Genomic DNA, 16,778 nt, shown 5'->3' on the forward strand with positions numbered 1-16,778 from the left:
TGATCAGTGGGCAATAATTGTGATTTAAAAATAGAAAAAAGGCTATTCTTGGAATTTACACGAATTTTATTAAATTTATTTATGAGTAATATTTATAAGAAACCACGAAAGCGATGGAGTAATGTTACTTTTTGACTCTCCCCTACAAATTTAACAAACACTTTTTACAATTTTACTACATATATGTTATTTGTTATAGCATTATTTTTCTAATTATCATATCAGAAATTCACATTTTTTACTCGGAGATGCATTTAAAATGCTTTAATCAAGTTAAATTATTATAGTATTTATACTGCTTTGTGTTTATAAGTAAAATGGACACGCAAGGTCGTAAGTAATCTTGTAAAGTACTCGAGTCAAACTGTAAGAGTTTTAAAATACTATTTAGGGAAACAAAAGTCGTTTAAATTCCGAAAATAGTCATGCAAATTCATGTTAGTGAACTATTTTTTTTTTAAATAAGTTCATTGAGGGGGGTCAGTGTAATGTACACATTTTGAGGATAATACGATATGATATAATATTTCGACATGAAGTCATAGCTATGACACTACTAATTACTTCATACCAATAGCATATTTTTTATAAACCAAATGCTGTGAGTTAATTAATAATTTATTTTACAACTCTTATTTAGAATAGTATCTATAATATATATTATCCAATAGCCATAATATTATGTAAGATCAAGATGACTAAGATGTATAAAAAGCTCCTATGATTAGACAACGGTCAGTGGTCAATATCTTCCTGACTATGCTATGTGGCCTGCACAAAATTCTATCTGCTAGTTAATAGTTACTAGACTAGAAACAGTGCACTTCTATACAACTATTTTTCATTAGTATATTTTCAGATACTAGATATCATTTGGTAAACTTATATAAACAACAGCCGCGCTTACGATAGGCATGTTTTTCGATTTAGGTATATTATTTGTTGATATGTACCGGTCGCATAATTTCGTATACGATATTTATACTTCAATACCCAGTCTTCACATCTTTCTATACATCATAAATATATTTTTACATATTATATAATTATATTTTTATAGAAATATTCTTGAGTCTGTGTACATTTTATTGTTTTGAAACTGTACATTTTAAAATGACCATAACTTACTTAAAAATAATAACATCAATAAAATCCTACAGAGGGTCCTAGATAATAGTATTACTTCTAAATTTAATAATAGGTCAATTCGCTCCAATATATCAAAACTAACAGTACAGCATTGAAACTGAACAAAAATTTGCTATATCATACGCGTGTAAGATGGAGACAATACATGCGGGTACTACGTCCTATTAAGCTGAATTTTGTCTAGGCTAGTTTCATATGACAATTATAAGTTGTAAATGTTATATGTAGACAGTGGTAATTGGCTATCGGTAATATCATTAGTTATTTTTATAAGAAAAGATTTTATTCTTCGATAAAGTTGAGTATTATAAAAAAAATTGTTTTTATCAATTTATTATGATATCCAATAGATGACAACACAAATGTCAATTCATACATTATAAAGGTTACATCAACAGTCTTTTAATAACAATTTTTTAAACACAGAAATAACAGAAATACTATATAATATGTCAATTGATATCTTTCAAAAGGTTAATACTATAATAAAAATGATGCTTCTGACTGAATATATACAAAAAAAAAATAAAAATAGTTTTACTGTAGTAGGTTCTAGTACAGTTATATAATTGTATAGTTTAGTTTACTTGTGACCTGTTAAAAAATTTCATAAACCTATAGGTTGTGAAATACTTTTATATACTGGTCTAACAATTTAATATTTACGATTAAATATACAATTATACGTTTACTATAAGTTTATAGCAAAAATTTGAAATTTATATTCAAACGAAAAAGATTAACTATCAAATAAAATTAAAACTTGTTTAATTAATATGTTTTATCTTAACAAATATATTTTGAATAAAAAGAAAATATACACAAACATAATATGATAAATGTTTATAAATATTAAAAATTACTTCAAAATTAGTATTGATATTTGTATATAAAATTGAAAATTAATGGATTTAAAAAAAAAAAAAATTAAAGCAGTCTTATATTGACAATCAGAATGTGTTTGTTTAAAATTAACTTTAAAGCAATATGATACTGTACTCAACAATGGCCACGATCTTCAACTCGCTGTCTTGGGGCAGCCTTGATAATGCAATCGACACGAAGAATCATTTCAGCAGCTTCTGCAGCAGATACAAGTACTTGTCTTTTAACAACAAAAGATTCAGTGATTCCAATCTCTTGCATACAACCCAAACAATCATTTTCCATATCTTAATAAAAAAATAAACATCATAAACACTGTATTTTATAAAATCTACTTAATTCTTACTAACCTAGTCCCATATTATTTTTTCCAAGAGCATGAGCAGCTCTTAATTCACTTATTAATTGTGCTGAATCTAAACCAGCATTATCAGCTATAGTGATGGGAAGAGACTGTAATGCTCTAGAAAACGCTTCCATGGCTACAGCTTCTTTGCCTGGAGTTTTGGCCGCTTCAGCACTTACAGCATTTGCCATCAACATTTCACTGCAACCACCACCATAGACAACAGTTGGTTCTCGGACAGTAGATGATAAAACACATAAGGCATCATGTAAAGAACGGTCAGCTTCGTCAATAATCTGCTCAGTAGCTCCACGAATAACAATAGTACAAGCTTCACCAAGAGCCACACCAGAAAAACGTAACAATGTGTTTTCACCAATCATTATTTCTTCAATAAGTTTACATGTGCCCAAATTGGCTTTCACGGGAGAATCAAAAGTTGACAGAATTTCCCCACCAGTTACTAGTGCTAGACGTTCAATGCCATCAAAATCAGCATGCTCAATAGCCATTATACCAGCATCGGCAAAAAGTTGTTCTGGATAATTGTAGATCAATTGCCTAAAGAGATAAAATATTATTTTAATATTTTTAATCATGACATTTTATAAAATTATATTAAGTATGTAAAGTTACTAGACAATAATAAATTAAATAAACTAATACAATAGTAGTAAATAATAAGCAGTTTTTCTAACAATAAATTAGGTAATAACTAGTAATACATAATATTAGAAACATAAGAATATATTATTTTATTTTTTGTATTTTGATTATTCAGATTGTCTTAACAATAATGACAGATTAGACTGATTAGAGAATAACAGAAAATAGCTGATGTAAATGAAGGAAAGGTGGGGAGAGTTCTTTTTTTCTCTATGAAGGTGTAGGAATACAATACAAGGGTGTCCAATCCCATATAGTTGAGAGAAAAGGGCAAAACAAAGAAGAGATTTTATTTTAACAATAAATTAATTCAAGTAGTTTTTGAATACAAATTAATTAAAGGATTGTCATATTACCTGTTTATGAATACATTACATTCGTAGGAAAGTATTTTGCTAACTTTATCTTTCATTTTCTCTTTTTCTGCTAATTCAAGTTCTGCAACCTTTGCCATTGAATCAACTTTGATACGAGATCCAAAAATTTTAATTTTGTCAGTATCCATAGGTGTGTTTGCTATTAATATACGAGCATTTTCTAAACGTTTTGGTTGATGTTGGCCAATCTTTTTGTCAAGAAGAAAACCTATTTAAATATAAATAATAAGCAATTATTAATTTATTTATTAATGTATGTATTTTTTTTAGAGTTCAATTAAAATATGTCTTACCTTCATCCAAGAATGAATCTTCCAAACAACCACCCTTTATCTTTATAATTTGTATAGCTGACAAGTTTCCAGATCCTTTTAAACGCAAGATTGCGTCTACTGATAGTTTGGCAAAATGTTCTTTATGTTGTGACAAGATCTTAGAACTTAATGTTGTGCGAGCAATATTTAATAAATCCTCTCGAAATTCAGCTTCATTTTTACTATGATTTAATGAAGCTGCCAGTAAAGCTTCATGTGCTATCTGTGTTGCCTTTCTCCATCCAGCAATAATAATCTGTGGATGAATTTTTTGATCAACTAATTTTTCGGCTTCACGTAATAATTCAGCAGCTATAAAATAAAAAAATATATATTAATTTTATCTAATATTAGATATTCCTACACAAGTTCATCATTATAATATCAATCCTATCTACCAATTTATAGAAATTAATACTATAGTTAAAATATAAAATTTAATTAAATAGGTAATTAATTATTTTATTAAGTAATGTTGTATACTATGGACTAGTGTTTACAAACCTATTTGTTGTGACAACTCAAAACTTTACTCTTTAGCTCAAAAAATTAAGCATACCATTCAAGTATCATTTTATAATAATATAAATATTGTTTTTAATTTTTATTATAATACAATACTGAATAGTGAATAATTAATTCTGTTGATTATAAAGATTTTTTCTTGTTATTTATGTTCAGCGACCTATCAAAAATATTGTTTTGTGATTCAGTTTTGGTTTATCATTAACTCAAGACTACTTAGGTCTTAGAGTATAAGACGTTGAAGGTTTTAACTTTTAAACTTTAATGTATATCACTTAATATATGTTTTATATAATAATACAATTGTATTCCCTAAGTGGTAAATTGTATGCAATTAAAATCTACCAAATTATTTGTTGCTTATTTTTATAGGTAATTTAGATTTTATTAATTATAATTAGCTGTGAGTACTAACTATAAGGCTAAAAGTTAAAATACATTTTTTATAACTTAATAATTTTTTTATTAAATTTAGTTGCATAATACTTGATATAACTAAACAAAAAATTACCTAAAACAGTGACAGATGTAGTACCATCACCAACTTCACCATCTTGAACCATAGACATATCGACCAATATTTTAGCAGCTGGATTATCTACTCCAATATTTTTTAAGATTGTTGCACCATCATTAGTAATTTCAACTTTGGAATCCATACTACCACGACCAACAGAAATGAGTATTTTGTCCATACCTTTAGGGCCTAGCGTGCTTTTGACCAAATCACCAATGGCAATAGCCCCAATGAAACTAGATAAACGTGCATTTTCCCCTCGGTCTTCTTCAGCTTGGTGTTTCAAAATGCGTACAGGATTCAATGAAACCTACAAATAGTGAAACATAATAAAAAATAAGAATAAGCTAGTGACATTAAGACATCACAAACACTCAGATGAATTTTTTAGAATATCTTCCGCCGAACTCATAGGCAGATAGTTCTTATACATTATTATTTTTGTTTTTTAGCTTACCATTTTTGTGATTAATTTATTATGTGCATCAAGTATGAATAACTAAAACAAAATGAACGCAAATTTGTTGGTGAAAAGTGAATACTGAAAATTCAAAATACTAACAAAATTGTACGGTCTATAGAACAACGGAGATATAGAATAAAGAATAAAGACAACAGCACGTCAACACTATCGTAAATCGTTGTCCAGTCCAGTGAACACAACAAAATACATACCTACTACAAGCCGACAAAAAAAAAAAAAAAACAGTAAAAACCGTAAATTTTAAAATTCGGTAAATTAATGTACCTATGGCGGTTGTCGTGGTATTATGTACGAGCATATCATTTATTATTGATAAAACATATGATTCGCGTGTTATCATATTATTTGGTTATTATCAACAAACATCCCGCCGTTTCAAAAGTTTAGAACTTGTGACTTACCGTACAATAGTAATTAAAGCTAGAACTTATGTTTTTCATTTACATTTTTTTTTTGTAAATCACTAAATTACCTATAGCGATAATAGAAGTATTATTCATTATATGAATCTTAAAGCAAACTTTTCTTTTTTTGTACATAACTTAACGATTGTTTGTCATGGAAATCCAAAATATTATTGATTCGATGTCCACAATCATCTCTACGAATTGTTCTGGTGAGCTTTTACTGTTAAATATTCTAAATTGATTTACGGATTATTTAAAAATAATATTACAAACTTCAATAAGTATGCAGTACTTGGGTATATTATGCCAGCGATAGTACAAAACCAAAGTAAATTGCAGTATTCACTTGAACTGCTAATTCAATTTATTATACTTACTTCAAAATAAATCAATATTTTTTAATTTACCTCATTGCAAAAGTAGTTTTTAGATGGTTCAGAGGGTGTATAGCAGTGATGGGAAACTGGCGGTCCGTGAGCCTTTTTTATCTGGCCCATGCAATATTTTCAAATTATTTCATACTATTTTAAAGTTTATCGTCTATACTCTATACTCTATAGTCTATGTATTCAAATATGAAACATATAAAATCAAAACAAAACAAATCGTCTTACAGATGAAACATTAAGTCGCCTACTTCGTGTTTCCTCTTCCGAAATAGAAGTTGATTTTGCCGCGTTATCATTAGCAGTCACACATCCTCAAAACTCACATAAAGTAATATTTTTATTTTTTTATTTAATTTTTTTTAATAACCTTTTTTGTATTCAATGTTAATTTATATTATAAACAAAATAAATGCTAATTATTAAAATGCATATTTTAAATGACTTTTTTTTTTAACTTTTGGCTCTGGCCCACTAGATTACAATTTTCTAAAAATTGTCCCAATATTAATTTTGAGTTGCCCATCCCTGCTGTATACTAAACAAATGTAGTATGAAGAGTCAGTTTATCAAAAATTTCCAACTTGAAATTGTGGATGAAATAATAATTATACCTATAATTAGTTATAATATTAAAACAATATATAACTATTACAAATTTAAATATTAATAAAAAGTTTTAAATAAACATAGATTTTATTTTATTTTATTTTAATGTTACTTAATTTCAATTGTATGTGTATGAGAAAAACATAGTTTTATTAATTTTCTCTCTTAAAGGCATTGTCAAACAGAAAGGGTTATTTTAATGTCACATGAATAATGCGTTCTGTTTGATAGAGCCTTTAATAATATTAGTTTGTTATATAATTTAATAAAATTATTAATTCAATCTAATAATTATTAATGATACATGCTCTAATTATAATGTATAGATTCATTATGTATAATGTATTTACATACAATACTCATGGTTGCAGTAAGAATGTATTTAAATGTATTAAATTATAAAATCTTATCTTGTATTATTAAATGTATAAATAAATAAATAAACATTAATGTTATTATTTTATCTTTAGTTTGTAAACATTTTAGGTGATATATTTTGTGACAATACCTTTAAAAGGGTTTTGGATCTTGATTCTGATTTATCTGACAATGAAAACAAAAATCAAAGTCTTAGGTAATCTATTTATTTTTATTGTAATTGTTTTTTTATTTTATGATGAAATATTATTATTTTCAGATTTATTAATGTTAAGAAGACAATTGAACTATTGTCTTGTCTAAAAGAATGTCTGTTAAAGCATTCTGATGATTCTACTGATATAATTTTAAGCGCCGTTCATTGTGCTACAGTATCAAAATGCTTAAATTCTGTTGTTACTTATGGTTTTATTCCATGTCTTATACCAAGTATATGGAAATCATTTGAGAATAACCATAAAAATGTCCAAGTCATCCAAAAAATTTCACCTGATACAGTAATGATAATTATTTATTATAATTTATTGTCTATTGATATGTATTTGATTAACCGCTAAAAATTGAATATTTTAAAATAAATACTATATAAGTTATTGTTAGGATTAGTGATTGACCCTTTTTAATTTTTCAAAAATTATTTTAACTATAATAATATTTATTTAAATATTTGATTTGGTTTGAAAACTACAATTAAAGTAATTAAAAATATTATATTTCTATTGCTTCATTTTAATTTAATAATATTTTTAAGTCCTTGTTTGTTATTGCTCCTTTGACGCGCCATACAACATTTATCACTCGGAAATTTTATAATTACACATAAAAATTTCTTTGAAAAAGTAAAAAATGTAGGTACCTTATGCATACAACTTAAAATAGATACATAATAAATTATGACAATTATTATTTAAATTCTATTTCTTTAGTAAGCATGTGTTATAGCCAGGTTTTAAATAAATCTTTTCAAAAAATGGCATCTCCAATTTTACATAATGTATTATTTTTCCAGTGTGATTTTTCATTTTGTGAAATAAAGATTTACAGTGTATAATTATCAACAAAATTTTACATAAATATAAAATTCCTTGTATTTATTTAAATATAGGTGTATTCAATTTAAATTATTAATATTTTACGTAAATATTAAATTTGAAAAAAAAATTACTTTAATACTTATTTTTTTAAAAAAAAAGGAAAAAATAAGTTTGTAAAAGTATACAGTATTTGCTTTAATTAATATTCATTTAAGAATAATTTTAAGCAGGACCAATATGTACCTAAAAAAAAAAGAAATATAAAATAATATATAAATAATGTAAAGAAAGTATTAATTAAAAGTATTATATAGCAATTAATTTTGATTTTTAATAACTTAAGCAGGACATGACTAATGATAATAGCTGTTACATTGTCTAATACTATCTATAAAATAAGTACCTTATTTGATTTTACAAGTACTTTTTCATGCACAATTCCTGACCCAACTTGAACTGTTTAATAAAAATAGTTATTGATTATTGATTTTTTTAATAATAGGTGTACTCAAGTACCTAAAAAGTGTAGATTTATTGGTTTTGATTTACCTAATATTGTTATCAATTGTATGGTAGATGTATATAGTCCATTTTTATTCTTATTTCAACTGGAAATATGCAGCAATATCTGAAAAATTTATTACACTTGAACTAGTCAAAAAAACAAAAAGCGTTAACTTTGCTTTAAACTATTCAAGTTGTATCCAGTAGTCATAGGCGTTACTAGGGGTTTGAGTGGGCTTCAGCCCCCCCCCCCAGAATTTTTGGGTAAATGTATATGTTTATAAACATATTTGTATTAACTTTATTATTGCTTACAATATAAAAAATATAATGTTTCATATAAACGAATAATCATTCAAGTTAGTTGTAATCATCAATAAAAACAATAAATAATAATTAAATCAAAAAAATTTGCTATGAAAAATGTTTAGCCTCCCCCTAATTTAAAGGACTCGTTAAACCTATACAAGAGGTTAAGAGTTAGTAAGTTCTTAGTATAAAAATCCATATCAAGCTGTTGTCATAACTACCTAATTTAATATTACTTAATAAATTGTTAAGATGATTTCATACCCATCTGAACTGTTGTCTTTAGTTTATTAACACATAATACAGGGGTGGCCAACCAGTCGATCGCGACTCCCTTTCGTGTTTTCTTGAATTTCTGAATTTTTTCTGTAAATTTGTATATCTTTATATCAACGAATATAAAAATTATACTTAGAAAATGCAATAAATAACTATGAAAAATGAGATTATACACAAATATCGAATAAAAGAAGTGTAATACGCATGTATAATGTACATATATAATAAACATATTTTTTTTTTATTTTTTTTTTTTTTGGTCGATCGCGACAACCTAGAAAATCTCGGATGTCGATCACAAGTCTATTAAAGTTGGCCATCCCGGACATAATATACCAAAAATTACATTTAGTAGTTCCAATTTTTACTTGTTACATTAAATATTAAAGTGAACTGACTTATTATCAAATTTAATGGAGTGAATATTACTTAGACTTTATACTAATAGATGGAATAATTCAACAATGTGTAACTCGCATTGGTAATGACAGGTATTGTCTGATAAAATACTGAAGCATTATGCATATGCACGCTAAAGCCATGGAAATATGGAATATGTATTTGGATTCCACAATAATATTGTATTTACATTAAAGCTAATATTATAATATTAATTCACTAAATAATTAAGAAATACTTTTGTAGACATTTCAAATTTAGAATATAATGTTTTATTTAATTTACAATTATTTAAATTTATCTATAACACTATTAAATTATTTATTTATTTTATGTATGCAACCAGTGGTGAACTGGTGAAGTTTAAGGTAACATTAGTAACAATAATTTACCAATTAAGTTTTAATTTGTACAAATTAACTTTTTACTGTACAAACATGATATATATTATGTATCCTTCATGTTAATATTGGTATTTATTTACCTTATTCTATTTGAGACTTGACTGCTTGAGTAAATTCTTAAATTAAGTTTAACATTTTATTTCTGATAGATATTAGAAAACAAAAACCTTATTATACATATTAGTATACTGCATTAAGTACTAATTAGTAATTAATATTTACTTATCATACATTAATTATAAGTATTAACTTATATGCCCATTAATAAAGATATATATAATAAAACAGTATTCAGTTAGCAGTTTTTTATGCATTGATATTCTCACAATAATAAAAGTTTTAAAGAATATTCATCTCTGCAATTTTACTTATCTGGACTAGTTAAGATCATACATAGAAAGATGTTCCATTTATAAGTTTAAGATCTATGAATTACTATCTGTTCTCTTATGTTTTTTTTTATTTATATATATTTTAATTTTTAAACAAGCTATGAGCATTTTTAGATACTAACATTTTATATACTTAAAATATAGTTTTTAACTTGCTATTAAATATAATATTTTAATATTATACTTAAACAAATTGAAAACATAAATTTCCTATGTTTGTAAGACAAATACAACACTTTTAAGGGTATGAAATTTGTATAAAAAATACTATGTATAATTTAATTGGACTTTAAATAAATATAGCTTAAATGTATGATGTAAGTTGACATGTACTTTTATTTTGTAAAATTTATTTTAGATATTAGTATTAAGTATAAAGGATTTTCTTTTTAATTTTATTATATTTTTATTAGGTACCTATGCTTAAACTAATATTTAATATAAATTATTACTTTTATAATAATTTATTTATTGTATATTTCAGGCATATGAAGAATTAAAATTTTATGTGAATTCATTATTTGATCTGATAAAAGAGCCTACATTAAAAAGACTCATATTGGTGAAACATACAAATGTTTTACTTGCAGGATTATGTCAATTATCTTTACTACCCATTGCAAAACCTGGTACAGCAATTGCAACAGAAAGTACTATAGATGAAACAAAATATGAGCAATTGATAAATGAACAGAATACATTTAAAAACATTCTCAAAAATCTCATTTTGATAAACAGAGATCCTTTGTTTATTCGAGAAATAATATTTGTTCTTGGTCATAAGGTACTTATTATTAAATTAATAAAAAAATACAGTTTTAGAGATCAATATTTTATTAACTAACCTAACATTAGACACATTTGTATGCAATCATTATTGAACCACAACAAGAAAGTATTATTCACCAAACTTTCATAGTATATGATTAAATCATTAAATTAATTTGCTATCAAAATATAAATTATAACATATCAAAATATAAATATAAATTTGCATCACTACTCTTTAATAATAGTATGTTATAAAATACTCGTATTTATTTTAATTAAATTGTATTTTTTCCAAATCTTGATTTCTAAAAATAGTTTTTATGTATTGTATTTATCTTAAGTTTTATTTGTTATGAAGTAAAAGTGAGGTAAATTTGAGGTACATCTTATAATACTTAAAATTAGTTCTAAGTTTAAGAATTTAATGTTTACATTATTATCAACATAAAAAGAGGAGTAGTATTTGACCTTAGTTGTTTAATGTAATTCAAAAAAGACTTTATACACATATTATGATTTATAATGTTATAAGTAAAAGTAATTATTATTTTCAGAATTGCCAGAAACATATAAAGCTTGGTCTTGGAGAATTATTTTCAGATTTATTAATACAGTCTAATGGAATTCAAACATTTTTAAGAGTGGCATGTGATTTAATTTCTGAAACTTCACAAAACTTTAACCACCATGGTTTGGAAGAGTGGTCAAATTTAATCCATAGTTATTACTTAAAATCAAAAGAAAAATATACTAATTATATTGTTCCTCAGGTAAATAATAGTATGATAATATTATAATTTTTTTGAAGTATTAAATATTTAAATTTATTTTATTTGAATACAATTTAAAAATACCCATTCTTTAAAAGGCAGAATTGTTTATTATATACTTTTAATAATAATTAAATATTCTATTTCTGTTTTATCTTATATATTGTATTAAAATATTTTAGATATGGGAGTTATTAAGATCTAACAAAAATTTCCATCAACTTCAATTTCGTAGTATTGCTGTGTTTTGCATTCATTTAATGTCAAAAGAAAATTATAATGATTTTCTAGCATTCTATATAAGCCCAATTGAACAGTTAATGAAAATAAGTAAAATTCAAAATGTGTCAAGATGTATAGAAGATTTGCATTCTCTTTTTTATTTATTCAGGAATGAAATTTGGTCTTTAAATCCAAAGTTATTAACACATGTTGCTACAACTATATATAATGTGTATACAGCCACTGCTAATGGTGTATATTATTTGAAATCTAAATTAGAAGATTTAGTTTTCTTAATATTAATTTATTTTTCTAGTTGTAAAGATCATTTAAAACTGATTGTATTTTCCCCATACCAAATTTCTGTAGAATATGATGATGATGGTGGAAATATACAAATAAAATATGTTGAAAAAGAACATCAGTTAAGTTTAGAAACTCAAGTTGATTTAATTTTAAATTTAATTGACAATCGTGCAGACTCAAAATTGATGAAAACAATTTTTATAACTTTACTCGATATGTACACTGATGTACCATCAAAGGAATATTCTATTATGGAAACATTATTCATCGTTAAAGCTATTCATTATTTAATTCGAAAAGATGATGTGCAAAAATCAATATCTACTAATCCAGAAATAGGGTTAAATCTCATAAAGTCAATACTAAAAGCTATAAGTGAAAACAATGTAATTAATGTCCAAGTTCTTTCTACTGCATTGATGGTACTTACATATTTACTAGAAAACGCCAATAGAATTTGTGAATTTAACTGTTTCATGGATTCTCTTACAAAAATTTCCGAAAATGTAGAGGAAGGGATGTTAAAAGATTTAATTCTAAAAACGCAAGAGAAAATTAAACAAATTAATAATATTTGTACAAAAAAACCATCAGCTGTTCAGCGTACAATTGATGACGTATTATTTGATACCAGAGACCCATTATTACCTTGTAGATCACATGCATTAATTGAACTAAAAAAAATGATAGACTCTGGTGACAAAATGGTTCCTGCAAAGAAAACAGCAATATTAATCGTGATTCAAGTATAATATTTGATTTTAATATATTAATATTAGTATTAGTTTTTATTCTAAAATGTAATATTGTATTTAGGAAAATTTGAAAAATACTGATTCATATTTGTATTTAAGCGCCATATTCACTTTGTCTTCTTTGTGTTCATATTTTCCAAATGACATTCTCCCAATACTTTGTGAAGAGTATAGTATGCCAACAAATTACAACCATTCACCGGAAACTAGATTAAAAATTGGTGAAGTTTTAATGAAAACCGTAAAATTATTAAGTATGTGAACATTTAAGAATACATTAATTATATATAAAAACTAGAAGTTAAAAATAAATAATTTAATGGTTTAACATTCTAGATGAGACTATTCCTTTGTATAAAAATCGATTACTAAACACTTTTATGGCTGGTGTTAGAGACAATGACCATTTAGTCAGAGCATCAAGTCTTTCAAATCTGGCTGACATTTGTCGACTCTTGCGTTACAATCTTGGATCAATTGTTTCTGAAATTGTTAACTGTGCGGATTATGTACTACGATATGATACTGCAATTGAACCTCGTAGAGCAGCTGTTTTATTATTACAAATGATCATTCAAGGAGCAGATTCAGAATTACTCGAAGTAAGTTCACAATAAACCATAATTACTATTATTGCTAGAAAATAAATTTATAATATATAAAATATATATTATTATATTTTTCATATTAATGATTTTCATAACATTTAAACCAGAGTTAAATTATCTTTTGCATATCACTCATATTCATATTTGGTATGAGTTAGTCACATGCTGCTAATGACTGAACATAAATCCGTTCAAAAATTCAAAATGTTAAGACAATAAAACATTACTAAACTACAAAAATTAGAAATTTATGACAAAATACGATTGAGATTGTACTTAATGGTGAGCAAAGTGTATGTCCACAATTATAAATGGATATATTTTCTATGATTCGGAATCACTTAATAATTTTGAATAATAATTTATACTAAACATTAAACTAATATTATATCCACCACTAACTGAGTGAATAATAATAAAAAATTATTTTCCGTACTAATGTGTGACCTGCATACTACCTGCATACATTTCTTTTTAACTTTTTTTGAATACAAATATTTTATTTTTTCTACTCAATTTTAATGCTCGTACTTTAACCTTCACTGAAAAGATTTTCAAGTATTAACTTACGTATTTAATAAGTACTAACCTAATTCAATATTCACAGATTTTGACAGACAGTATAAAAGATATCTATCATATGCTCAAGTTCCAATATCAGTGCGACAAAGATGAAACTATCAAATTACACGCTCAAGTGGCAATAGAGAGATTGAATGATATAATGAAATCTTTATTTTTGGAACCAAAATAAATAATATATAATTTCAGATTGATATTTATTTATTTTAAATACTGAACTGAATAAAGTAAATTTTTTAAATTAACAATGAATTTTTTGATTTTAAATACTGTTTTATTTACAATACAAAATCTATCAAAGTTTTATACTTATTAGTTATTATAGTTATTTGTTATATATAACTAGCGTTTGGTATAATTTTAAATTTTAAAAATGTTTACCATCGACCAATTTTATTAGTAGATTTAGAAATTTAGCATAATTAACAAAATTAATTGTTTATACATACAATATACTTAATTCAAGTATAAATTTTATAAGATGTATTTTCTATATATTAATATCATTATTCGTTAACAGCTCCAACTAATATAATATGCTAGATATACCAAGCAAATAGCTGTTATATGCCATGTTATAACACATTCAATTATAAAATTTGAAAGTGCTTTTTTCAATGATTTTTTAAAAAAGATGCTTATTTCCAATTTTTTTGATTATTTTTGATTTTTTCACCAGTTTTTCTACTTTTTAGTTTTTTCTGAAAATCCCTCGGAAAATCTATAAACAATAAGGCAAAATGTCTCGAAAGTGAAGTTTGACTTTTTTATGATACAAAGATTTATTTATTTTTTTAATTAGAAACTTTTGTTTCAATATTATTTGTAATATTTGATTGTATTATTTTTAGCACAGTTACAAATTATGTCTAGTACCTAATTTATCATGTAAAAAAAGAGGAGTTTTTTTTTTATTAAATATTTTTGTTCAAATTTAATTTTTTAAATGTTTATTTGAGTGCTTATAATGATGATTTTAAGTGCTATAAGTCCCGAGCCCTGATTATGTCAATATATAAATGTATAAATAATATAAATGTTTGTATACAATACAAACAAAATGCATTTGTCATATTATAGTAAATTAAAATCAAAATAAAAAATCAAATATAATCAAATTTATTATTCAGTTTTGTTGAATAAAAACTACAAATTTCTTTGTTTTATTCCAAACATTAATGACATCCTGAATGAAACTATCATTGTTCAAGTTCAGGTGATTAAGAAAAACAATTTATCTTCTGCTATCTAGGTTAGTAGGTGTTACCATGGTAGTATTTATTAAAAAGTTCATATTGCCTATGTCGACAATTGATCAAGTATAAATAGGCATTTTATTTATCTATATGACTATATACCTATTGGCCATTCTATTGACTTATGACAAGTTAACCAAATGGTATCTACAGTATCTGAAAATATACTAATGAAAAATAATTGTATAAAAGTGCACTGTTTCTAGTATAGTAACTACTAACTAGCAATAATATATTTGTAATATAATATACTGGATACAAACCAGCGCTTATTGTAATGGATAATTAAGTATTATATTATATAGTGTAGCCAGTGCCAAGTATACCGACAACCAGGTATCAGATATTACTCTAAGCCTCTATATAGCTGCAGGTAGGTAGAAAATAGCAATTATTATATCTAATATATTTTTATATTATAATATTCAATGTGCACTATACGGTCTATACTCTATACGTTATGAACGACGCACGTTATACAGGTATTATAACCGTACTGAGTTTCTGAAAAAGCAATTGCATGTGCATACTGCATACACGACATTATTGCATTATTAGTTCATTACATTTAGATGTACACATATGTTGTATAATATTTAATATTAATAAATAATATCTACTGACCATTGTTACAATATCTCTCATAAACTATATACTATAGTATTGTGTATGTATATATAATATATTGTATATAATATAATAAATATTATATATCCGCATCCAATCCGATGGTTCAAAAGCCAAAGGTAAATCATCGCATAATGTTGGGCGCGTCTAATCAAGTTCGTTTCAATGGTGTTATTACTAATCAATTCGTCGACACGTTAATTAATGTATACACGATTATATAATATAATAATACATAGGTGAATATTAATAATGTATAGCTTGTGGTGACTACCTACTTAGTAGGTACTTACTTTTGACTTATAGACTACAATTTGTAGTAGGTATCATACCATTTGAAATACCTACAAAGAATCTTAATCCGAAATTGTATTTAGTATATTTTAACGTTTTTGCTTTTTAAGAGCATATTTATGCGTTATCTAGATTTTAGTTCTTTTTATTTAACTATAATCAACAAAACAAAACAAATATTTGCATAAAAATGGGTTTGTAGTTGACAACATTTATTGTTAAA

General features: G+C 25.1%; 2 protein-coding genes across 3 annotated transcripts; one reads left to right on the forward strand and one right to left on the reverse strand.

Moving 5' to 3' along the window:
* Positions 1–1,900: 1,900 nt before the first annotated feature.
* On the reverse strand, positions 1,901–5,515 carry LOC132926438 (T-complex protein 1 subunit beta-like). The gene is made up of 6 exons (XM_060990793.1): positions 5,237–5,515; positions 4,774–5,089; positions 3,717–4,049; positions 3,403–3,631; positions 2,385–2,941; positions 1,901–2,321 (listed from the first exon to the last, which is right to left on the reverse strand). Exons 1-6 carry the CDS (start codon positions 5,237–5,239, stop codon positions 2,149–2,151), a joined length of 1,611 nt encoding a protein of 536 aa, XP_060846776.1. The 5' UTR covers positions 5,240–5,515; the 3' UTR covers positions 1,901–2,148.
* A 107-nt stretch (positions 5,516–5,622) lies between these two features.
* Positions 5,623–15,316, forward strand: LOC132926437 (uncharacterized). Of its 2 annotated transcripts, XR_009661444.1 has the most exons (10): positions 5,623–5,879; positions 7,152–7,239; positions 7,303–7,540; positions 10,849–11,148; positions 11,690–11,905; positions 12,088–13,179; positions 13,250–13,442; positions 13,525–13,790; positions 14,404–14,605; positions 15,074–15,316. XR_009661444.1 is itself a non-coding variant. In XM_060990792.1 (9 exons), the coding sequence occupies exons 1-9, from the start codon at positions 5,822–5,824 to the stop codon at positions 14,548–14,550; spliced, it is 2,598 nt and encodes an 865-aa protein (XP_060846775.1). In that variant the 5' UTR covers positions 5,623–5,821; the 3' UTR covers positions 14,551–14,626. The 2 variants fall into 2 exon arrangements, 1 of the variants encoding a protein (XP_060846775.1); XM_060990792.1 differs by lacking the exon at positions 15,074–15,316 and having other exon boundaries at positions 14,404–14,626.
* The last annotated feature ends 1,462 nt before the right edge of the window (positions 15,317–16,778 follow it).

The sequence above is a fragment of the Rhopalosiphum padi genome, chromosome 3 (genome assembly GCF_020882245.1).
Source record: "Rhopalosiphum padi isolate XX-2018 chromosome 3, ASM2088224v1, whole genome shotgun sequence".
In the NCBI taxonomy this organism is placed as follows: Eukaryota; Metazoa; Arthropoda; class Insecta; order Hemiptera; family Aphididae; genus Rhopalosiphum; species Rhopalosiphum padi.